A 25060-nucleotide genomic window follows, 5' to 3' on the forward strand; every position below is an offset into this window, starting at 1 on the left:
TTTAGATTCTGTTCTTTTTTTCCCTCTGCTTTTTATTGAGTGTGAGGTGATGGGGTTGAAAAATACACTTTTTGATTGGTATGTCCTGATGAGAATGTGTCAGTAGGCTCTTTTGAGTATCATTAGAGTTCTGGTTTAAAAATAATAATAATAAGCCTTACTTTCAGACTGTGGGCCAGGGGAAATAGAATTTATCTATTCCTAGTGGAAAGGGAATGACAGGCTTGAGGTTTTTCCTAGCTGTGCATTTTGACTGCTATCAAAAATGTAACAAAACCAAGCATATCAGTTATGTTCCTTGAGCTTCTGAAATGCAGTTTCTGTTTAACAGTTAAATCTTAACTCCATTTACATCAGTAGTCCTGAAATGCTCCTGAAAGAAACAAAAGCAGAAAGAGAAAGAATGATGTCAGATACTTCTGTAGACATGAAGTATGTGTTAGTGTAAGGCAGGTGAATACATTTAATAAAATGGATTCTTAAATACTGTCTTAAATATTGTACATTCTCAATAAAATACTACGTTTCAGGCACAGTTGAGTCCATTACAGACTCAGAAGTAAACATTCGTGTTAGGGATATGAAACTCCTGTCACACCGTGCTGAGGACAATTTCTCCTTTTGCAAAGAGGAGTAATCAAACTAATAGAAGTCTCTAGAGGCAAGGCTGTAAATGATAGTTATACATGTGTAGAAATGACGAAAAATCATTTTCAAGTACAGAAGATCAGCTAACCATAAAGGTTGCATTATGTTTTAAAATACTGTCATTAAATCAGCCTTTTAAGAATATGACTAGTGAAAATGGAAAGATCAGAAATACAAATAATAGTGGTAGGGAAAAGTTGTCAAGAATGGCAGAAAAACTAGGGAATACTGGTGTTTTAATAAAGAGCAATTTAGGAAGCTGCGGCTTTGCTTTATCTGTTTCAAGCCAGCAGGATGACATCATACGCTGTTGGCACAAGGTGAGTCAGATGTTTTTCCTCTCTGACGTTACTGACTGTCTCAGGTGTTCTGACAGCTGGGGGCTGGAAGACGACGCATAAAATGTGATGCCGGTGATGGAAAACTGATCACATGGCTTCTCACTAGGGATGCATCGTGTGCCTGCTGGTCTTAAACCCTGTTCTCGTTTTGTTAGCATCACGTGTAGGTTGGGAATGGATGCTGCTCTTTTGGGCTTGCAGCGTCCAGCACCTGCAAAGTGCTTAGGAACCAAATTCAATTCATTCAACTTAACAAATGTTGATTGTTTAGGGAGTTTGAAACCTAGATAGAGGAAAAAAGTCCACGATTAACTATATAATACAAGTAGATTAGATTTGATGTTCTATCAATAAAAGCTGTACTACATGTATTCTCCAGGCAGGAATACTGGAGTGGGTAGCCATTTCCTTCTCCAGGGGATCTTCGCGACCCAAGGATCAAACCCGGGTCTCCTGCACTGCAGATGGATTTTTTTTTTTTTTTTTTTTTACTGTCTGAGCAACCAGGAAGCCCACCGTATGAACACGAGAGGGAGAGATGCAATCAGTGGAGGATGGGGGAGTGCGGTGACAAAGCAGGGGAAGTCCAGATGGTGGAGGACAGGGCAGTGCAACGGCAGAGCGGGGAGACGTTCAGAAGACGTTCTGGTTTCTTGGGACTCGTGGAAAATGTGGAAAGTCCCTGCTCTGGAAACGCCTGATTCCACTGTTGGGGGAGCACCCGATTTACAGGAAACACACACAGAACTATTCCTTTAAACAATGCCGCTCACCTAAAAACTGTGAGACTTGGGCTTTAAGATTCAATGGTTTTATCTTCTTTAACAGGCCTGTTTGTTTGCATGATGTGAGCGTTTGTAATTACAGTACAGGGGATAATTTTTACATAGATTAATTGTGAAAATAAAATATAAAATTAAAACCCTTTTTTAAAATGCAGTTCGTATAACATGTAAAATACCTTGCTAACAAGTATTCTTCTTTGAGACATTTGAGACAAGTTTGAGACATTTCTCTGAAATTCAGGCAATCTAATTTACTCTTCAACGACATTACAAATACTTAACCTTCCATGGGCCTTTGGGTTACAGTCATTGGAAACATAAAAGTTACTTCGTTGAGTATGAAGAGTATAGTGTACTATCTCTAATGCTAAGTGTTATTTTGGCCTTGGTTGTCTTTCATTGCATGAGAATAATGAAATGTCTTATTCATTATCATAAGAATACAAATTAAGAATTTATAAGAATAAAATTTCATTGCTGCTGCTACTAAGTCGCTTCAGTCGTGTCTGACTCTGTGTGACCCATGGACTGCAGCCCAGCAGGCTCCTCTGCCCATGGGATTTTCCAGGCAAGAGTACTGGAGTGGGTTAAGAATAAAAATTAAGTTTGATTCTTTCCATCATGAATTGCTGGAGAAGAGATAATGGTAGAGGAGTGTTGTTTAAATATGTGGAAATTTCGAGTAAGTAGGGACATACCAATCCAGGAAGGTATTTGGAATTTCCAGAATTCAGAACAGTGGGGTAGGCTTGCAGAGTGGAAAGGAAGCAATGTGTACTGGGTACTGTGCACCCAGCATTGTCCAATCCATGCTTTTCTTCGTTTATCTAATCTTAATCTCTCTATCCATTCTGTGGGATAACTTCTTTTCTTTCTTATTTCTTTACTTCCTTTATTTTTTTTTCCTTTCCTCTTTCTTTATCTCTCTCTTTTATCTTTTAGTTTTATTAAAGGTTTTTAAAAGCAGGTTTCAGAAGTCATATTCCTTCACCCTGGCTTATTTAAAATATCTAAGCAATGTGGACATATTTTTATATCACCACAATGCCAGTATCCATCAAAATGATCATTTTTTTGGTACCATCTAATATGCAGTATGTAATCCAAGCAAACGTCTTTCTGTGATTGGCTTGTCTGAATCTGGATCTATATATGATTCACACATAGAGGTGATTGTTGTATCCCTGTCTCTTTTGATATAATCCAGTTCCCCACACGCACCACCACCACCCCCCCACCCCCACCAACACCTTTTTCCTTCTGATTCACTGGTTGCAGAAACTGGCTCAGTTGTGCTATGGAATTCCTTCATTCTGGATCTGTTTGTTCCCTGGTGGTATAAAAATGTAATTTGTATCTTTATCCCTCTCTTTTCCTACAAACTTTAGGTTAGCCCCAGAGGTTTGATTGACTTGAAGGGTTTTTTGTTTTTTGGCAGAAGTTCTTCATAGGTAGGCGGTGAGTTTTGTATGTATCCTATGAGGAAGCCATAGTGTCTGATTATCTCACATCTAGTGATGTAAAGATGAACTCCCTTTGTTTGTAATTGACTTTTCAGGAGGGTTTCATCCATTGATGATCTTTGCCCTAAAACAGTTATTTTCTTACAAGATCCAAAATAGTGATCTTCTAATACTTTCTTCCCTGATGCTGGGAGGGATTAAGGAAAAGGGGATGACAGAGGATAAGATGGATGGATGGCATCACTGACTTGATGGGCATGAGTTTGAGTAAAGGCCGGGAGTTGGTGATGAACAGGGAGGCCTGGCGTGCTGCGATTCATGGGGTTGCAAAGAATCAGACACGACTGAGTGACTGAACTGAACTGAACTGAATACTTTCTTCCACATTTATTAGTTAAGAGGTTTTTTCTCAATTAAAAAACCTTTCCCTCATCAGTTCAGGCTATCTGGCTACCCTGAAATACAGTTTATATAGGAAAGGAGAGGTAAATTTTTATTTTTGTTCCTTTTAATCACCAGATTTCTAGATAAGGATTTGGTGCTTTAAAGGAAGTTTTTTTTTTTTTTTTTTTTTTAATTTTTTCATCTTATAGATAGAGAACTTGAAACTCAGAGATGGCAAAAAAAAAAAAAAAAAAAAAATTGCTCAAGATCTCAAACAGCTATTAAGGAATAGAAATGGTATTCAAACCAGTATCTTCTGGCCTCAAAAGCTTGTGCTGTTTCTACTATGTACCCCTGACTGACCTCAATCCTGTCAACTGCTACTGCAGCCGTCTTTGTCCCTTGCTTTGCTCTTCAGGAACCAGCTTCAAGGCTCCTTTAGATCACTGCGGGCTTTGTACGCTTATGCTGTACTCCAGAGCTGTGGCTCCAAGTGGAGGCGCTGGCCTGTCTAGGTCAGGAGCTGGGCCAAGCCAGGAGACAGGTCACATTGTCTCTGCTTAGGAGCGGCCTTCCCATCACAGTTTGTGCTTTAGGCTCCTGCAGCCAAAGTGTGAGTCACTCTGAGTTACGGTTGGACCGAGCATCAGTGATGGGAACAATTTGGAGAGGCGTCAGATATTGAGATGTCTTCTAAACCACTTTGCCTTTCTTCTGCCACCCCAGCTCTCTGCCATTCCAGATTTGAGGGGAGTATTTAGGTAACTGCCTAAAGATTATCCTGCAGTTCCTAAAGCTCTGTTGACTGTTTGTGTCCCTGGCATCTGGCCCCAACCACCCCCCAGAAACCTGTGGTCCATTAGCATCTTAAAGTAGTGTTCAAGAAGCAGAGATCACTTAGGAAATTTGGGAGATTTTCTTGGCTTTGTGGTGTCAACAACATCATGGGATTTCTAATGCTGGCGTCTCTACCTGACTCAGAGAAAGAACATTTCCCTAGATTTTGTATGACGCAGAGGTACAAAATCTTTTTTTAATGTCCTCCACATTTCACACCTCCCAATCAACGTGGCAGTCTACGTTATAAAGAAACAAATACCAGACTTCAGAATTGCAGTTTGAGGTTTCCTATGCTTGTTGTGGCTAAAGGCTCCGTCTCAGCCTTGGATGTCCCGTGATGCACCTCTAAATCAAGGAGGCCCAAACATTCTTGCCGTCCCAGGCCAGCACCCAAACTCCCTAAATACCTACAGTAAAAACCTAAAATAAAACATCAGGAAAATAAATTATGTTATCTCTATCGTTGCTTACCAGATACTATACTTAGTGACATGAAAACAGCAATTCCCTGAAGCAGTTCTCTAGAAAAAAACAGGAAAGCAATTCTGTAATCTGCCTTGAGAAGAGGAAGGTCAGAGACAGAATCTAGATATGAAAGTGGAAGATGAAGGTGAAAAAGCATTGATATTCAGAGTAGCCCCCATGAAATTGTATTTAGATACTAGGTTTCTTGCAGGATATCTGTCCCAGGGCTGCTGTCTAGAAGGACTTTCTGTGATGATGGCAATGTTCTGTATGTATGCTGTTCAATAGGGAGCCCACGTTTGGTTACTGAGCACTTGAAATGTGGCTACTGCGACTGAGAAAATCTTACTGCATTTTTTTTTTTTACTGCATTTTAACTAATTAAAATTAAAATTTAATGGCACATGTCGCTAGGAGTTGCCATATTGGACAGTGCAGAGCTGACCTTGTATTCTTAAATTTTTCTTTCTCCTAACAGTATACACATTTTGGAGCTGTTATAAAATTGTTCAAAAATTGAAGGTACTGATTTCCTTCATCTTGGTGATAAATTTTCCTTATGGAATTAGATTTGTGATGGCTTAGAAATTCTAGCCTCCTTTAAAGTGTAAAGTGTTGCTCAGTGGTGTTCCACTCTTTGCGACCCATGAACTGTAGTACACCAGGTCCCTCTGTCCTTGGAATTCTCCAGGCAAGAATACTGGAGAGGGTTGCCATTTCCTTCTCTAGGGGATCTTCCCTTGCCCTTTTTCAGGGGATCTTCCTGACCCAGGGATTGATCCCAGGTCTCCTGCATCACAGGCAGATTCTTTACCATCTGAGCCACCAGGGAAGCCTTGTACATAAACTTCTATGATGAGACAAACCAAGGAAAAGTTAATTATGCTCAAACTTTGAGTTTTAAAATTTGTGTGAATTATATACCCTTTAGTGGTGATGGTTATAACAGTGATGGGAATGCACTTAATGTGACTAAACTGTACACCTAGAAATGGTTAAAATGGTAAATTTTGTCTTGTGTATTTTACCACAATAAGGAAATTCTGTGCTTTGTTTTCTGTCACCAGGACTGATTTTAATTTAGTCTTGTTAAAATTTCCCGCTGCCCGTAGGCCTCGCTGAGAATCTGGTCCTGAGTATTCCTGGCTGCAGCGTGTTTCTGTTTGGTGAGGCTGACCTGCCCGAGAAGCGCCCCCTTGTCCAGAGAAGGAAGCAGCTGGGCTGGTTCACAAGGAGGGATTTCAGCGCTCTTAAACCTGACCTGGGAGCTGCACCTGCCAGAAGATGTGGTTTGACGGGTTCGCAGTCTGGATTTTTTTTCTGCTTTGGTTTTTAAACTTGAGAATCCTGAGGTTGCCTTCATTTGGTCTCTCCCACATAATGCAGGAAGGTTACAGCTGGAACTTTCTTGACTTGCTTGAAGGTCTCCTCTCAGCTCTTTCTACTTGCGCCTTCATGAGCCACTCAGGGAGGCTGGAAGCCCTCATCGGATACTCGATAAGAGCCCCCAAGAGGGATGTTTGAGATAGATAATGAGCCCTGCTCATCCGTGGCTGCACTGACGAGGAGAATGGTTGTCACTGGGATGATGGGTCCTGTTGGCCAGGCCTGAGGTTGCATCTGGAGACACCTGGCGGCCCAGGATGTGGGTGTAGCTTGCTTTTAGCTGGTGGGAAGGGCTTTCAGTACTTAAACATCCAGTGTCCAGGCTGATGCTTACACCTGACAGTGGGTGGTAGAGGCACCCTGGAGAGAGGCTTTTCTGCACTGCGGGCTCTAGAACAGTGAGAACAAACCCAGGGAGTGGTCTTCTCCCTTGCCCTGGATCTCATCCGCTCTCGTCTCTCTCTGCTCCTCCTGCCCACTCCTGGCTTAGGGCATATCTTCAGCAAACGCAGTGGCACCCTCTCAAAAACCCCATCCCCATTTGCTGCAGTTCACCGTCCCGGGTCCATTTATTTGGGTCTTGATTCTTTCATCCTCTAATATCTTCTGTAGGGATCACTAGTTAAACCATGTTAGGTCACATTTTGGTAGTTAATATTTTAGCTGTTACTAAAATACTAGGTCCCAAGAAGCAAGAGGTGGGCAACCATAAGAAACACATTTCCTCAAGGCACAGTTACACATAGGCTTTTGGTTACTAATCCCTGGTGCAGAATTCTGCTCTCAAACCAGTGACATCTATCATCAGCTAGAACAGTGCAGTGCAAAGAGTACGGGCTTTGACAGTGAAAGCCGCTCAGCTGTGTCCCGCTCTTTGTGACCACCCCGTGGACTGCAGCACACCAGGCTCCTCTGTCTATGGAATTCTCCAGGCAAGAATACTAGGGTGGATTGCCATTTCCTTGTCCAGGGGATCTTCCTGACTCAGAGATCGAACCTGGGTCTCCTGCATTACAGGCTGATTCTTACCATCTCAGCCACCAGAAAAGCTCAGAGTGCAGACTTTGAGGCTATGCTCAAATCCTGACCTTGCTCTTCATTAGCCATGTGACTTTAGAATGTTCCTTAGCTCAATAAGCCTCAGTTCCCATATCTTTAAAATGGCCATATCAATTATTTTTCCCTCATGAGACTGTAAAGTTTAAATGATGGCTATTAAGTGCCAAACGTGGTACCAAGGGACCATTTTTTCCTTCCGTTTAGAGAAAAGATTTATTTAAAAAGTGATTATAAGTGTGTTCTAGTCTTTACTTGTGGAAAAAAAGGAAGAATCTGATTTGAACCCTGCCAACTTGAACCTCACATATTTTCCCACGATTTGTCTCACAAATGGAGAAGTGTAAGTTTGTGACTAAGTTTTCAGAAAGCTATTTCCTGCTTTCTAATTTGAGCCTCGCTGAAGACTGAAAGGATTATTACAGAAACCTAGTCAGCACAGTGCCGGGTGACTGAGATTACAGTTAGAGGACGGGAATTAGAAGCAGGAATCCTAGTACTAGAGAACAGGACTGGATTTAGTGTTGGGTTAGACAGTCCCTGGGATAACTTAACTCTCATTTCTGCCATGTGGTGGGGCTGAATGGGTTGGTGTTTGGGAGGAACTTTAACCTGCTCTGAAAAGCATATCCAAGTTAAAACCTGAATGTTCATGGTATCACGAATGATGTTCAGTCTTCTAAGAGCAGACTCAGTTTGTGATCATTTAAACCAAAGTGAACAGTGCTCCCCCATCTCACCTAATGATTGTCTGATAATCTCACCTGTTTTACATTGTTTGTTTGGAATGGACAACCCATTGGGGATTTTGATTCCTTCTCTGTTTTTTACTCCACATGGAGATCTGTGATTTACATGGAGAATTTCATCAACATCTGAAAATCCTAAGTTTACTTTAAAATGCCAAGATTGACACAGATATGTTTAAAAGATGGTATTTTAAAGGTAATATTTGCACTGGTAAAGATGTAGTTAGAGGCACTTATGCGACTAATGGTAGCATCAGTTGGTATAAACTTTTTGGAAGTGAGTTGGTGATGTGTATCAAAAGCTCTAAAAATGTATGTAACTGCTTTGCAGAAATTCTAGTTCTAGATTTATCTTAAGTAAATAGGTTTATTCCTGAGGAAGCAATAAAAGGTACATGTACTTATGTACCAGTATGTTTATCAAAGAGCTATTTATAATAATAAATACTGGAAATAATATAAATGTTCAGAATTTGAGAGTGATTTAATAAACTATGGAATACCTTGGCAAGAGACCATTATGCAAGCAATTAAGTGTGAAGGTTTGGAGGAATTTTTAGACAAGTGGAAAATACAGTAGAAAATACAATGTAGAGAGAATTTTTAGTTTATTAATTAATACAACAAATATTTATTAAGTACCTAAATGTGCCAGGCACTATTATCAATGGGAAAAATAGAATTTATTTGCCTTCAAAGAATTTATATTCCAGTGGGGAAGGGGTGAAGAGACCGAAAAGAGAAACAATAAGTTACAAGCTTAATAAATAATTAATTATATGATATGTTAGATAATAAGTGTTGTTCAATCACTAAGTCATTTCCTGCTCTTTTGTGACCCCATGGACTGTAAGCTCACAAGGTTCCTCTGTCTATGGAATTTTCCAGGCAAGAATACTGGAGGGGGTTGCTGTTTCCTTCTCCAGGGGATCTTCCCAACCCAGGGATTGAACCCAGATCTCCTGCATTGGCAGGTGGGTTCTTTTCTGCTGAGCCATGGGGGAAGCCCCTAGAAAATATATGCTGCAGCCAAAAAAAAGAAAAAATCAGGCAGGACAATGGACATCATGTGCCTGGAATGGGAGTAAACCATGGTTGTCAGATGGGATAAACGAAGTAGTCCTCGTTGTGAAGGAAGCGTTGGAGTAAAGACTAGGAGAGAGGCAGTTGGCCATGTGGAAATGTGGACAGGAGACTCAGACGGAAGGAACTTCCAGGGTCAAGGCCAAAGGATATAAAGCAGTATAGTGATTTCAGTATTGTAAAATATATATGCACCTATTTATTTTATTTATCTTATATGTTTGTAAGGAAAGGAAATTCTTAAAGCTTCCAACTTATTTTCACTATTTCTCTAAATTGATCTTGTTATTATTGCCATCATCTTTCATAAAGGGCAATAATTGAGGTTTATCATGTCTGTAGAAGCTGGATTGCAGTGCATTCATTCGTATTGCTGACGAAAGAGTCAAATGAGAAAGGAAACACAGCACAAGTTTTCCCCATATGTCTTTTTTGCTAATATCTCCTTTCAAGTGGTAGGCTCTTTAGTTTGTGCAAAAGACATGAAAATTATAAGTTGCCAAGTTTAGGTAGACCGTTACTCCTTGAGGGACTCATTTAATAGGCTCAAAGCAGATTCTAATAGAACATTAAAATATTTCAGAGAGGAACATAGATATAGTATAGATAAATGGTTTCATGAACAAGATTGTAATTCGAATTTAAGTCACATGATCAACTGAAATCTTAGGTTACCTTACTTGCCCAAATTATCTGTTAAGAAACTCTTACGTAAGAAGGAGTAAAATGGTTTCATTTTTAAAAGTAATATCTATTGCAGTAGAATTTCTAGCACCTCTGTCACTAGGGTAGAAATATTATTCATCTAATTTTTCAACAAGCTTAGTTCCCAACCATGGCAATTTCCCTCATTTTTAAATTTAATGGCTTTATATATTTTTCTAACATTCTTTATTTACATCAGTATTTCTCAACATAATTTTCCGCTCCTCCCATCAAAACAGAAAAGCTTCAACACATTGTTTCTATGTTTATTTCTTTTCCTAAAAAGTTTAAATAGAAATGATTGGTGCTATGAACTGAACACTTACAGTTAACTTTCCAGTGACAAATTAATCTATACAGTACCCAAAAGGAAGCAGAATCTATAAGGGAACAGGTTTCTGTTTTGAAGTTCCTTGAGAATATTATAAAAAGAAGAGAAAAAAGTGAGCTCAGAAATGATTAACACCCAGAGTCAGTGCCAAACACACAAAATCTTTTAAACCAAATTCCTTTTAAAAGTTTGTAGTTGGCCAGCTCATGAGGAACATAAATAAGGACAAAGCAGTAATAGTTGATAGTTTTAGATCTATAAATAAATACTTTATACATATATATTTTAAAACCCTAAACATGTATGGGATAATTTAAACACTGCTGGCTGATATATTGTATGACTGACCTGCATATATGCATCATTGTTTAAAAATGAGGGACAGTTCTTTGAACTGCAGTTTCACATGATGCCATAGGAATCATAGATGGAGGTAATTGGCCCGTCTTGGGATCAGGGACTCTGTTTAGTTATTTCAGTGGGTTACTGAGAGCTGCCGCTGCTTCTTTCTCTCTGTAAATGAGAAACTGCAGCATCAGGCACTTTTCTTGACATTGAATAATGCCATTTACTGCATACCCCAAATTTTACCTAGTCTTTGAAAAATAATTTCTAGCCTTAGAATGAGTCCTGTTTTCAGGAGGCTATATCTGTAATTTTCTATGTTTTCTTGTAAATCTGTTTGGGATGATGGAAGATGAAAGTCTCAATGTGTAATGAAGTGTGTCACCTGTAATTGAAACATGAAGGACCGTGTCTCTGCATGAGCTAGTGAAAGGCACTTTTCTATAGAAAACCTGGGGGCAGGGAAGTCGCCTGAGGTTGCTTTCACCTGGGCTGGCTTCATTCCATGATGATGTTAACATGTATCTACCTCTGTGATTTCGTCTCTGAATCGCTGTTACTCGAAAAGATTCAGAGTTGAGAAATTGAGGCTTACGGTTCCTCACAGAGTGGGAAAATGTCATAGCTATTTTGCAGAAAGACAGCTGAGCAGAGGCAGTGTCCCTGAAGAAGTGGAACCTGCACTCAGACCCCTGGGGAGCCGTTCCCAGCCCTGTGCCGCGGCGTCACTTAGCTTTCTCTTCTGTGGATTTGGCCACATGCACAAGAGTCCTGCGTTCTTCCCGCCATGGGAGTATTGGACTTAGCAATTATGTTTGCGTTTTATGGCTTTAGTCATCAAATGTCCTGTTTCAGCTGTGGTTTCTCTTTAATACATGTTCTAAAAAATGTAAGATACCGATATGTAATGATGACTAATTGCTTTCAGTGTAGGAACAGCTGTCTGTATTTTTGAACCTGAGTTCCAAGGCTGTCGTCTTGCTCTGTTTGTTACCCTGAAGCAAGGCCCACAGTTAGGCTAGGTTTTATCTTTTGTTTAGCCTTCATGTTTTTACACCCAGGAACCTGCGTGGTTCCTGGCACTCAGCAGGTTTCAGTAAAAACATATTTAATAAGAGAGCCGCACATTAGTTCATGAGAATCTCTTTATTTATTCAATCTGTAATGCAATCCATAAATTTGAAGTTCTCTCTTCAGACATAAAAATGCAAAATACTCTAAAACACCACCTTGGCTCCCTCCTTACGCCTCTTTTAAAGCTAAGCCATCAAAGCAGAGCTTAATATAATAAAGAGAACTTTTAAATACATCCCTTAGCAAACTTCTGACCCCCTAAAACAAAACCCCTTCTGTTGGAGGAAAATATTGAGAATCTTTTCACCATTAATTGATTGAAGGTGGTGGTGCCTGGAACAATTTTTGAGAATAAGTTTGATCTAAAGGGAAAAAAAAAATGTGTTTTTTCTGAGTGCTGCTTTTCCATTTTTCTAATGGGCTCTTCACTATTGTTTTGTCTGAATGCAGTTTTTTATTTGTGTTATTCCAGACGTGGTCCTACCACAAGCATCTTTAAACCAGACATTAATAGCATAGTTCACAGTCATTACTGCCAGTGCTCAAACACAAATATTGCATTTGTGTTTGTAAAAACTACACATCAGATGTTAATTAAGTGCATTTGTTTTTTTTATGCTTAAACAATCTGGCATAAAGAGTTTACATCTATATCAGTTCACCATAAGGTCTCTACAATATCTGAATCACCAGCCGTACAGTATATGATAAATACAGTGTTTCCACACAGGAAAATAACAGAATTGTCAGGGAAACATCAGGCCTGTTATATTTCCCTGTGAAATAATAGCAACTGAATCTCAGCTTCTTTTTGATAAAAAAAAGTATTTAACTAGGAGTAAACACCAATATTTAGAACAATAAATTTTTCATTAAAGAACACATGGAAAGTGAAATCATACCAAAGATTTTTTTCCTTGTTTTTAGCTTGCTTCAGGGCGTTGTGACAGTTGCTTTGGAATAAAATTGGAATTTCAGCTTTGCAGTGAGATTCATGCTGCCGCCAGAGCAGCCGAGTGCCAATCTGCGGGAGGCAGGAGCCGAGCGAAACCGCAAACTGAGAAACAAACTTTCACATCAGGTTTCTAATTTTAGAGCAAAAAATGGAATTACTTTAATTATATGACATTTAACTGGAAATACGATTTGCTGGGATTAATTGCCTCCCTTAATTAAAAAAATTTTTACTAAGTTTAAATTAACATAAAAAGTCAAATCCAGCATCTTAAATAAGGTCAGTGGGACTGCTGGATTTAAACGCAGAATTTGATTGATTAGAATTGGATCACCATATTGGTGTTGGACTTGGGAAGGATTAAATGGAAGAATTAGAAATGTGTGCATTTGGGCAGAAAACAGTTTCTCTCTTTTTCCTTCTTTCTTTCTTCTTTTCTTCCTTCCTTTCTTCCTGTCTTTTTTTCTTCCTTTCTTTCTTTTTCCTAAGGCAGAAATGGATCATGGCCTTATAACCCCTCAGGGTGAAAACCACTCCCTGCTTAGACCAGAAACTTCTCAGCTTCACTGACTTGTCTCTGTTAATCACTGCTTAAGTAAGACGTTGTGGTAAAGCAAAATCAGGTATTGTGTAGCTAAAGCTCAATAGAAGAGTTTAAAATACACGTAACAAGGACATACACCAAAAGTATCATTCTGTATATAAGTGATCACTCTTACTTTATTCAAAGTGAAGTCGAGTGAAGTCACTCAGTCATATCTGACTCTTTGCGACCCCATGGACTGTAGCCTACCAGGCTCCTCCATCCATGGGATTTTCCAGGCAATAGTACTGGAATGGGTTGCCATTTCCTTTATTCAAAAGAGAATACAGAAGTTACTTCTTATGTTTAATTTTATTTTTCTAAGAAATAATTAATTTTAAAGTATGCTTTTGAAGGAATTTTTTAAGTAGAGTTTTATTTTAATTGATTAAGTCAGTGTTGGGACAAGTGAATTCTTTGTGACACTCGTGCTCTGGACTTAACATCTAAATTTCTTATACATTTAATAATTTATCTTAGATAAACTATTGTTTATATTATCTTTTATCTTAGGTAATAAATTCATTTATTAGCAAGAGTGATTAATTTTAAAAACTCTGTGACAAAAGGGACAGTTATTGGGCACATGGGGATAAACGGTGCCTTGCAATCTGCTAGAGGATTTAGAAGAAGTCCTGTCCCATGTATTTAGGGATCGAATGGTCCATGCTACCATTTTGTCAGAAGGAGAGGCCCTGGGTCCATATGAATGAACTTGCCTTGAAAGTGACTTGCTCCCCCCAAGCTAATAAATTACACATAAATATCTGAATGTTGACTAGGCATATCAAAGTTCTGGAATAGCAGAGCACAATAAGCCCAATAGATATTTTGAATAGTACTTAGTAAAAGCCCCCCCATATGAAACTCTATATATGTATATTTATATATACACACACACGCATACTTTTCAGCAAAATGTGAGCATGATCTAGCTATTTGTTTGAATAGTGATAAAGGTGAGACCACTTCTTGAATCAGAATAGGGTATGTGTATCAGATACGAGGCAATGGGATTGTTTGTAACACTACCTGTTCAGGGGTAGAGGAGAGAGAAACTTTGCTTGGATGCTTTCAATTAATGAATGACATTAGCATTGACAAAAAAAAATGTCCAGTTGTACTCTGTGAAATGTTAAAACTGATATAATTCTCAAAGATATTTAGAGTAAGTGATTGGTGTATGAGGTTGAGAGAGATATGTATTGACTGTTAGGAAATTTAATTTTTATGAAATCAGCATTATGGAGAAATACTGTAATTTGATTCATTCCTGCAGAATTCCCAGTAGAAAGAGGCCCAGCCTCGGGAGTTGAAATGTTTCATTATGTACATGTGTGGGAAAAAAGATGAAATGTGGTTTCCGTGTGCTGATTTTTTGTAAAGCGTCTATTAGTATGAGAGTACCCAGGCTAGGCAGCAAAGCCCCTGAACCACGGCTGTCAAGGGAAGAGTGAATTCAACAGGATCTCTCGTTGAATACTGACATCATGAGCAATAAGTTTGAAAGTAGTAAGATAAAGCAATGACAGTAAAATGATGTTGAAATAGTAGCTAAAGAATTGTCTTATGCTGAAGATGAGGTCAGCCTTTTATCACTCATCAATCCCTAGTCAACTTAGCTTTTAGAAATGTGAAGTTGCCCCAAAATGAGGAAACTGCAAACCTAAGCTTTTTATACCAATGCTAATTTAACCAAGTTGTCCATCTTATAATGTAAACTATAATTAGAGCAGGGATATTTATGTAATGTGAGCTGCATCATCCCCAAGGCAGGGTAAAACATGCTCTAGAGTAACTGGGCTCTGGAATAGCAATGACAGTCCTAGTCCTTTGGGAAGCCGACGATGGAAGAAAGAGATGCCTCCAACTGGTTATACCAAGAAGGTATACATAGTGCTCCAAATCCTGCCCTGCCAAACCTACGTCATCATGAGACACAAGAGTCCCTTTGTCCTTCCCAATTCCAAGACTGTTTGCCACTTTTTAGTGACCTCCTTTACTAGCCAAGACTGTTGAGGTTCATTCAAATCTGATCTTAACCTAGCTCAGTGATGACAGGTCTGTGTTTGGGGAGGAAGAGATGAGTACAGAGTGTGATTTATTTCTGTCTCTCAGACCCATAGACCTGGCACTGAATTCCAGCCCCTGTGGAGATGGCCTTGTAAATGAATGGAAGGCCAATACATTTTACTGCTATTGATATTTGATTTTCAAATGTGCCTTTTGAAATATCTGTTGATATTTTCAAAAGTCTGAGCTTCCATTCTAGAGTAAACATCCAGATACATTTAGAGTAGATAAAAATATCTACTTGTAGTTCAAATAACTCTGTTGGTAAAAAATATGTATGACCTTTAGAAAATTCTGGAGTTAATAATGAGGAGTATTTCTGTGTATTATTTTAAAATAAAATCAAGTAAAGTCAGTAGAATAGAGTAGAATTGGGTAAAGACTAGAATCTTCAAGATGAGGCTTTTACTTTGCTTGACTAACATGCTTTTCTAAATGATTTAGGCATCGGCGCTAGCCCATACGTGATGAACTGCAATGTTACCATAGATTCTCAAGACTTGGCTCTGGGAAAAGAAATTGCTAGTGCCATTCGGGGCTCAAATGTGAATGGACTGAAGGGCGTCCAAACGATGGCTTTTCCTCATGAAGGGAAAATTGAGATAGCTTGCAATGTAGAGAGTTTTGAAGATCAAGAAGTTACAGAAACCTCCGCAGGCTCTCAGTACATGGCTTACAGTGTTCTTGGGGACCATTTTTATTATGTATCTCCTCATTACATAGAAGCTCAAGTTAAAAAATTGGCAAGTGATCGAGGAATCGGTACAATAGGGAGAGCATTAGTTGGATTTACACCCCAAGAGTGCAAGAGCTGTGCTGAGTATGCAATAAGAGAAAGCATTGGGGAGTTCTGGAAGACACGTGGAGGTGTTTTCATGTGATCCAATCTAAGGTTTCATTGAAATTGTAAGAAAAAAGTGTCAGCCATTGCAAACTTTTCTTATTGGCCTGTGAAGACAAGGAGAAGATCCAAGAGCTTGGTTTCAGGTGTGAATTGGAAAACTGGAAGCATTCTCTGTCCAACGACAGCAACAGGTGTTTATGGATTGTAATTGCTTTGTGATATTTCTAGTCATCATTGAAACTTTGTGAAATCTTCCTCTGTATCAAGTTCATGCACTTGGCTGTTCTAGAAACCCCCCTGAATGAGCTGGACAAAATGGCCATCATTACTGAATCATCTTTGATTATTGTGAACTCAACTAAAAACAGACTCCATTTGTTTGGTGTTCCTGAGCTCTTTATTCCAGAGTCCTGTATCCAGCTCTCATTTTTTGAGTCATCATTTTTTTTAATGTGCACTTTTAAAAATTAAGTACTAAGTAACTAAAAAAGAATTATAAACTAAAATTATCAAATAAAAGACTAATCATATTCTTTTATTCTTTCTTGTCTTGTTTAGGATGGCCTACTATTCATTCTGGAGATAATTCCAAAAGCCAAACTTGTCTAATTTTTTTATGTTTCTGTGGGGAAGTGGAATGGCGGTGTTGGGCATGACTTCAAGGGATTATATTTATCCTTTTTGGAATTTAAATGGAAGTCTGAAGGTTTAGGGAATTTATTACTCTTGAGTGAAGTGAAGGGTATTGGTGAAAGAATTTTGTTTGAAAGAAATCAAAATATGTTGCCTCTTTGTGAACTAAAAGAAGCCACTTGCTAATTCTGGCAATTTTATGTAAATCCTTAGTGCTTATGTTTTTTAGTACAAGGCATTTTTCTGTCCATAAAACACAAAGAAATAAATTTTTCCATAGATTTTGTCTAGCAAATAAATTGTGGTTTTGGCTAATAAGAGCACATAATGTGAATTTAAGTAATTAAAAATAAAAGAGGTTGAACTCAGTCTTTTTATAGGATCCAGGGCATGCATGCACTCTCAGTTGCGTCCAATTCTTTGAGACCCCATGGACTCTAGCCTACCACGCACCTCTGTCCATGGGATTCTAGAGGCAATAATACTGGAGTGGGTTGCCATTTCCTCCTGCAGGGGATCTTCCTGACCCAAAGATCAAACCCAGGTTTCTTGTGTCTCCTGCATTGGCAGGCAGATTCCTCATCACTGAGCTGCCTGGGACACCCATAGGATCTGGTCATCTATCCAGTCTGTGTATTGGCCGCGCCAGATCTTCCACTGCAGTGCGGGGCTCTTCGTTGCGGTGCATAGGCTTCCTCTAGTTGCAACGTGTCGGCTTCTCCTGTTACAGCCCATGGGCCTAGTCCCCCAACTAGAGATCAAAACCGCGTCCCCTGCATTGAAGGGCAGATTCTAAAACCACTGGACGACCAGGGAAGTCTGTATCCTAACATATTTTTTTGACTTACATTTGACTCTTGACTGCAACTGCATTAATTTTGTTTCAGAATTATACTTTTGGGGTGTTTTCTTTTTGCCGTCAATATAAATACAAGAAAGATGGAGTAATGATGAACCACGTGTGGTTTTCAGATGCAAGGAAGTTTAGCTGCTGTGGTGAAAAGAGCAGATGCTCTCCAGTTAGACCCAGTGGATCTGGGAGAGCTGCGAAGTAGTCATGCCTTGCTTTTCTCTTGCTTTGGCAGAGGCCATGTGGCCTAGTAGGACAAGCCCTGGACAGCAGATTCTGGCTTGGGTTCTGGCCCTTGTTATCTTTCATGGAGCTATAGTTTAATTACCTGTAAAATAGGGAAAAGAGTTTCCATCCAGATTATGTTCTGGGGAATTAAATGGAAGTACTTTGTAAGCTGTAATGTGAAAATGAAATATTAGCACTCTTTTCAGATCTCACCTGGAGCTCTGCTTCACTTCTGGTCACCAACATTGAGTAGATGGGACTTCCCTGGTGGCTCAGATGGTAAAGAGTCCACCCACAGTGCAGGAGACCAGGGCTGATCCCTGGGTGGGAAAGATGCCTTAGAGAAGGGAATGGCTATGCACTCCAGTACTGCTGCCTGGAGAATTCCATGGACAGAGGAGCCTGGTGGGCCACACACCGTAGGGTCGCACAGAGTCGGACATGACTGAGCAACTGACACTTTCCTTAAGTGGGTGATTGAGAGTAAAAATGCAGGATGTCACTGTGTCATTTGGGGATGTAGTAGCAGTTGATTCATTTGCCGTTTCCCAGGACTTCTCCAGATTCATATCACTGTAGTCCAGACTGCTGGTTTTGAGCAAGGCTTATTTATAACCAAACATCTATTTAATGGGTGTATAGAGTTTCAGTTCTTGAAGGCAAAAAAAAGCGAAATTCTGGAGATGGATAGTTATGATGATTGTACAGTAATATAAATACTTAATGCCACTGAACTACACACTTAAAAATGGTAAATGTTATGTGTATTTTACTACAATTAATTATTGGAAATTATATATTAATTTCATGAAAGTTTAAAACAAAATCTGAATAAGGTAATTTTACTAACTCCACACTTCCTAAATAAAATTTTATCAAATTTCTGATATCCATTAAAGTATACAAGCACATAAGACCTGTTTTTCCCTTTTTCATCTATTATGATGAACTCAAGTACTACATATGAGACTTAGTTCATTGGTTTAAAATAAAGTTGATTAAATTTGACCTATGATACAGCTATCCATTTAAAACAATAATTTACTATTTTTGTTATAAATAATTTTCAAAACTAGGACAATTTTACTCCTTACCTCTTGTTCATATTTTAATCCCTCTGTTTTTTCTGTTGTCTTTCTGTCTTCCCTTTGTTTCTTACCCCACCATGTTTCTCCAGAAAATCTGAAGCAGTTGTAAGTTGCTGAAGGTTTATCCTAGGGACAGACGTGGCATCATCAGTTCTTTCTGTGTGTGAGCTGACAGAAGCAGCTGGGTTGATCTATAATGATAAGGATTATCAAACTGGGTTGAGAAAATCTGACCAAACTACAAATACGCAAACTAACAAATACGCTAATTCATATTAACCTTTTCTCATATTGCTCTCTTACAAGCAGACCAACACTTTGTGCTAACGTTCTGCAGTACCTTGTCCATTGGACATTGTACGGCATGTGGCCTCATAGCTTGTTTAACCGCCATCTCCTGCCAGATGACTTTGCCCGTGACTTGTGCCAGTTGTAAATGGGACAGAATTGATGTGGACAAATAGAGTTTATGTTTTATTAACTCTTCAGTGTTTTTGCTCTACCCCACTTTCCACTTCAACTTTTAGTTTGTTAGAAGAGGGATAAGGAAAGCAAAAAGCTAGTCTATGAGGGTGATAAGGGCTTTTGTTGGTGGTGGTGAGGGGGGATGTCATTTATTTCCATCCTGAATTTGGGCTTGACTCCACGATGTTAAAATGTCTTTAACATAAGGGGGAGGGGCGGGCTAAGTGAAACAGAACTGTAAAATAAAGTAAAATGGGGGGTGATATTTTCATTCCTCAACATAATGAAAAGCCTTGCTCTGTAATTGGTTTGTACTGTCTTGGAAGTGGCGTCCGTGGACCACAAAGGACCACTCTATGAGAGATCTGCAAGGAATTTATCATTCCCTCTGGCTGAGCCAAAGCAGGCTTGATATCCAGTTTTGTTTAGTATAAATATTCTCATGTTACTGTTTACTTTGTGGGGATGTGAGGATCTCACTGACAGGGTACGTGCTCCACTGCCTCGCTTTTAAAAGGCATTTATTTGACTCTGTTGTTTGTACTTGCCCAGAAACTTCAGAGAATGGCTCAGGAACTTGTTTGATAAGCATCCAGACCATGCTCCCGGAGTATGTCGCTCTTGGGGGTTAGAAAAGCTTATTGTTTTAAGCAGGCCCGCACACGGCTTCGCAGGAGCCCATTTTTCATAGGTAAGAACGTTTAGGACGCCAACAGCAATCTCAGAGAGCGCTCCCCTAAGGCACGTGGAAAGGTCCTGGTGAGCGTGGCTGGGGCTGAAGTCAGCCTGATGTTGGTTTACTCTGTCACTTCTTTGCCCTATTTGCAGTATTTTGGGGCAAATTAGTTTACTGTGAGTTAAGATATGCATCAGAGACCTAACTGCGCGATGCGTTTCTCTTTTTCAAGGCGTGGTGCGTGTATGGTTCAGCGGTTGTCACTCAGCCCACACCGACCCTTCCCTGCACTGCGTATGCTTCCAGGACGCTGCACACCACCTTTCTTCTCTGCTCGCTGGTTCCCAGAGGCTCTGCCTTGTATGGGGGAGCCAGGCGCGAGGCTGGGGGTCTAAAGAAGGACAGGGGCTTGCTCTTGCTGCTTCCTTCCGGCTTCTGGCAGCCCCACCACAGCAGGGGCTCTTGACCTGATACAACGGCTCTTGGCTCCAGGCTCTAGCCTTTTTTCTTGGTACTTTAGGAACTGGCCTCATCAGGCGCCTCAGAAGTCCCCTCAGCAGCTGAGCCCCAGCTCCTCTGCAAGGCCTCTCTGAGCTTCTAGGCTCCGAGAACACCGCCTCCTCCCATTGTTCCTCCAGCCTCAGGGCCTGGTGCTTCCTGCAGTTACTTAGGTCCCCGGTACCAGGTTCTCTCTTAGCCCTTTTAGCTCTCCAACAACTGTTGACCAAATTTTCAGTGTCATTTCTTTGGAAATACTTAGTGTGATTTCTGTCTTCCTGACTGGATCTTGTCAGAAACAAACTATCCACAGACCAAATGGAAGGAAAGGAGAAGGCAGAAAATATTCAGTGTGGATCTGTAGTTCCTAATGAAAGCAGCTTGTTGATGATTGCTCAGCTTCTCATCCGCATTGTATCCTCTGAATTTCCTCGTTTTCTTGTTGTCACATTCTGTGATTCCTTTGACAGTCTTGCTTTTCTTTAGGCTAATGGGAAGCCGCGTATTGAATTGGGGTAAGGATGGGAAATGGTAAATCACTAGATGGAGTTTTCCAGTGAATGTCTTTCTTATAGTAGCTTATTGCACCATTAAAAATGTAGACTAATATAATTTAAAGAATTAAAGTCTTTTCAATCTTTTAATAGGGCATGTCTTTCCTTTCCTTCACCTGTCAGGTAGATGATGGTTTTTAGCTGGTGGTAGGCGCCCAGCCAAACATCTTTCTCAAATCTTCTGTGCACCATCCTACTGACTTTTTCTTAGGAAATCCCATACGCAACTAGTCACTGTTTCCTAACTTCTTAGGTACCTCTGTCTTCATGAAACCAACTGCTCTGGAGAAAGTAATCACTATGATTGATGTAGTCTGGAAATGACCTATTGTTATAAAAGTATATTGTTTCTAGTAAGTATAAAGAATCTTTAGTAATTGATAAGTATTAGTCTCTGTCTGCCCGAAAATTATGTTTAATAGTTCAGCGTCCTGTGTATCCACTCCACTATTTCATAAGGATAAAAGCAAGACGAAAGAGCGAGATGCAGGAAAGAAGTCTTCAGTGAACTCTTTTCACACCGTTAATTGTGGCTCTCTTTCACTGAATTCCAAGTAAGTGTCAAGTACCATTATGTGGTTTTTCCCAACAACCCTTTGGAGTACAGGACTGTAAAGAAGTAAAATCCCCAAAGTTCTTTTCAGCCCGCCCAGTTAATCAGGAGCCTCCTCCCACCATAATCCCTATTCTACAGGTTTATACCACCTCTCTAACCCTAAGCAGTGCCCTTGGACCCACATCGTCAGGACTTCAGGCCTCTCTGTCCTACGCCTGGCCAGCTTTTATCTCTAGTTTTATAACTGTATTTCCAGTTGGTTGAGCTTCCCCTTCCATGGCAGTTTCATAGCATGGCCCACCTCAAAATCCTGAAACTTCTAGACCTTAGACTGCTCTCCAGTGCCTCTGTACTCTTTTCTCACTTAAAATTTCTTCCAGATCTGTGTTTTACACAATCATGGTCTATGGAGTTCTTGCCCATTTATTCCTTCCTCTTCCTGGAAGATCCATCAGCATCTGGTTTCATTGTTTCCAGCCCCTGGATCAGCTTTGCCTCCTCTGAAGGACTGATCCAGTTCTGCTGCTACGCACAACCCTGCCTCACCAACTGAGGAGGTAGAGGATGAATCTCCATATTCCCAGGTTTTTCCCAGATGAATTTCCATGGCTTGAGCCACAAAACTTGCTAGAGTTAATGGGGAGATTCCTGGAATCATTCCCACTGTCCTGAGAGCCGAGATGGCCATAGGACCCAGGGTGATCCATGCTGTGCTGGCCCATGCTTAGTCTGGTCGTGTCCAACTCTTTGTGACCCCGTGGACCGCAGCCTGCCAGCATCGTCTGTCCATGGGGATTTTCCAGGCTAGAATACTGGAGTGGGTTGCCATGCCCTCTTTCAGGAGATCTTCCCGACCCAGGGATTGAACCGGGCCCTCCTATGTTGCAGGCAGATTCTTTAACAGCTGAGCTATCAGGGGAGCCCAGGGTGGTCCCCATCAATACTTAAATCAGGGAGGAAAATTGCGACCAGATGGTGCCACAACTGCAGCTAGCACCAGGATGAATCTGAATTGTGCAGCCAGCACCCCAGAACTCCTGGCCGACTGTAGAGTCTCTTGTTTTTTCAACTTTGAATTCATGTCCCCACACTTCATACAGTTCTGTTTTTTGGACTTGACATGCTGGGTTGTGGCAGGGCCTTATTGATCTCTTGTTTGGCTTGCTGGCTCGACTGTAAAGTCTCTGAGGGTAAGGCTTCATTCCTATGTATTTATTGAACACCTACTGTATTTTAGAAGGGCAAATATACCACAGTGTGAATGAAATTTAAACTGCAAGTGCCCGCACCTGCGTGAAGCCCTGTGAGACCTGGGGCAGGCCCTGGTCATAAACTCATGGACCTGTATGATTTTGTAAAACTTGCAAACGTAAGATCTTTAGTCACAGTTTATTGAAACCGCTGTCTCTTCCTAATAATACTTCATGAAACTTCTGCTCATGACAGGTGATACTGGAGCGGCCAGGTCAGCTTCATGGGCTTAGAGCCTGCTCAGTAGCCCAGGGTGCGCTGCGTGTTTTAGTGTTCTGTTGTCATTGAATTCTGAATAAGTTTTCATTGCACTGGGCCCCACAGATTATGTAGCTGGTTCTAGCAGTGGCCATGGGCACTTGGACCAAGTTCAAGGGAGGTTGGGTTGGGGATAATTAGGATTTAGTGTGATATATACATGGGGTTCGTAGTCACTTCCATTCATAGTTAAGTTCCTGCCAACGCTCCCAGTGGGGAAATGGCTTCCAGGAATTACCACCACACACACCCCCCAAACTGTGATGGCTCACCCTCAGTTGTGACATAGGAAACAGGGCCAGAGGCTTGTCACACATGTCCTCTGATGTGCAGCGCCAGAAATGCCTAAGCTGAGTAAAAGCAAAAACAAAACTGAGGCTCGGAGAGGTTACGTGACTTCCTTGAGGTCATACAGCTGATAAGTTGCAAGACCAGTTTCCCATGTAGGTTTGTCCTTTCTAAAGTTTGTGATTTTTTACCCATTGCTCTCTAGTTTCTGGAACAATGAGTCGTTTCCTTGGAAACATCTTCTAAGACCATTGGGTTAGGAGATAGGCTCCATAATGCCTGCAGTTTCTTTCAGAGCCCACATCACAATAGTTTAATTACTAAAGTAAATGTCATTATTATGCTCCGCCTTCCTTGGAGGAAACCTTCTATTTCATTTGCAGCATAGGGTCTTGGCATGTATAATCAGTATAATCCTTTCAGTTCAGTTCAGTTGCTCAGTCCTGTCCGACTCTTTGCGACCCTGTGGACTGCAGCGCACCAGGCTTCCCTCTCCATCACCAACTCCCGGAGCTTGCTCAAACTCATGTCCATTGAGATTCTTTGGGTCTACTAATTTTCCAAGATACCTTTGAGTGGCTTCTTGCTTCAGACATTTTCTTTCTCACCTGTCCTCTTCCCCACCCCGAGTGGAGGTGGTGGTGGGCTCTGGGAACCACAAAATGTTAGGCTCCGAGTTAACACCAGGGTGTGTTAGGGTGGTGCGTTTGGTGATGGAGTGATGTTATCATTTCTTCGTTCTCACCTTCATATGGCTGCCTGGTTCCCATTCTAGGTACCAGGTACCCAGTTCTAAGGGGGTAAGGATGCTGGCCACATGCCATGCATGTATCTATTTCATCGTCTTATGGTTTTGTAAACTGAGGCTTCTTAAAATGGGGGAACACCTGTATCCAATTTTCCCTGGAATGTACAACTGAGTTCTCTTATACTCCTCATTTCAAACAGGGTTTTCTGGATAACACCATCTGGGAAATGTCACTTTGATTAAAGTAAATATGCAGCACAGTTAACACTGGGAGCCTATGTGAATTTCCCCAAGTAGCCACATCTTACAGAAGCAGAAGGCAGCCGGCCCTTTGGGTTGGGAGAACTTAAGAGTGTTGCATTCCACGCTTTGGTGTCAGCCGAGTGGCACTGTGTGGCCGACTAAGCTCTGAAGGGTTTTGTGTATTTTTCTTTTCTTAACATTGGGCATTTTTTTTTTCCTTTTTCAGTTTATTTTGACAGTAAGAAAAAAATATATAAAAATAAAAAACCGAGCTTTATGATTGCCAAGTTTTTCTTCCAAACTAAGAAAAGAAACCAGTTGTTGAAAAATATGATGAATGGCATCCTTTGTTTTACTTTCAATGCAGCACACAAGGGCACTGCCATTGGAATGAGGCCAGGTTCCCCAGGCAGGAGGGGGCCTTGGGCTGAAAGGAGGCCCAGTGATTTTGTGGGGAGCGGGTCAGGTTGGTGTGTCAGGATTTCTTCTCAGCTCTCGCAAACATCTCTCTGCTTGCTCACACGCCCACCCCTCCTCTCTTCCAGTCATTCTTTGTGTTTTCAGCACTTGCTACTGACTAGGATGTCGTCTGTTTTTAAGGAAACACCACTGGT

At 40.6% G+C, this 25060-nt stretch overlaps 1 protein-coding gene across 7 annotated transcripts in view; it reads left to right on the forward strand.

The window, feature by feature from the left end:
* Positions 1 to 17124, forward strand: part of FTCDNL1 (formiminotransferase cyclodeaminase N-terminal like) — an 88212-nt gene extending 71088 nt beyond the window's left edge. For 6 of the 7 annotated variants that reach the window (XM_065930883.1, XM_065930884.1, XM_065930885.1 and 3 more), the window contains 2 exons: positions 6039 to 6224; positions 15711 to 17124. In XM_065930883.1, the coding sequence (XP_065786955.1) occupies positions 6039 to 6224; positions 15711 to 16147 (623 nt within the window). In that variant the 3' untranslated portion in view covers positions 16148 to 17124. Of the gene's footprint in view, positions 1 to 6038; positions 6225 to 9005; positions 9092 to 15710 lie in introns of all 7 variants that reach the window. The other variant, XM_065930888.1, reaches the window with a different exon arrangement.
* Positions 17125 to 25060: the final 7936 nt, after the last annotated feature.

Source organism: Muntiacus reevesi, chromosome 3, assembly GCF_963930625.1.
Source record: "Muntiacus reevesi chromosome 3, mMunRee1.1, whole genome shotgun sequence".
Lineage (NCBI taxonomy): Eukaryota > Metazoa > Chordata > Mammalia > Artiodactyla > Cervidae > Muntiacus > Muntiacus reevesi.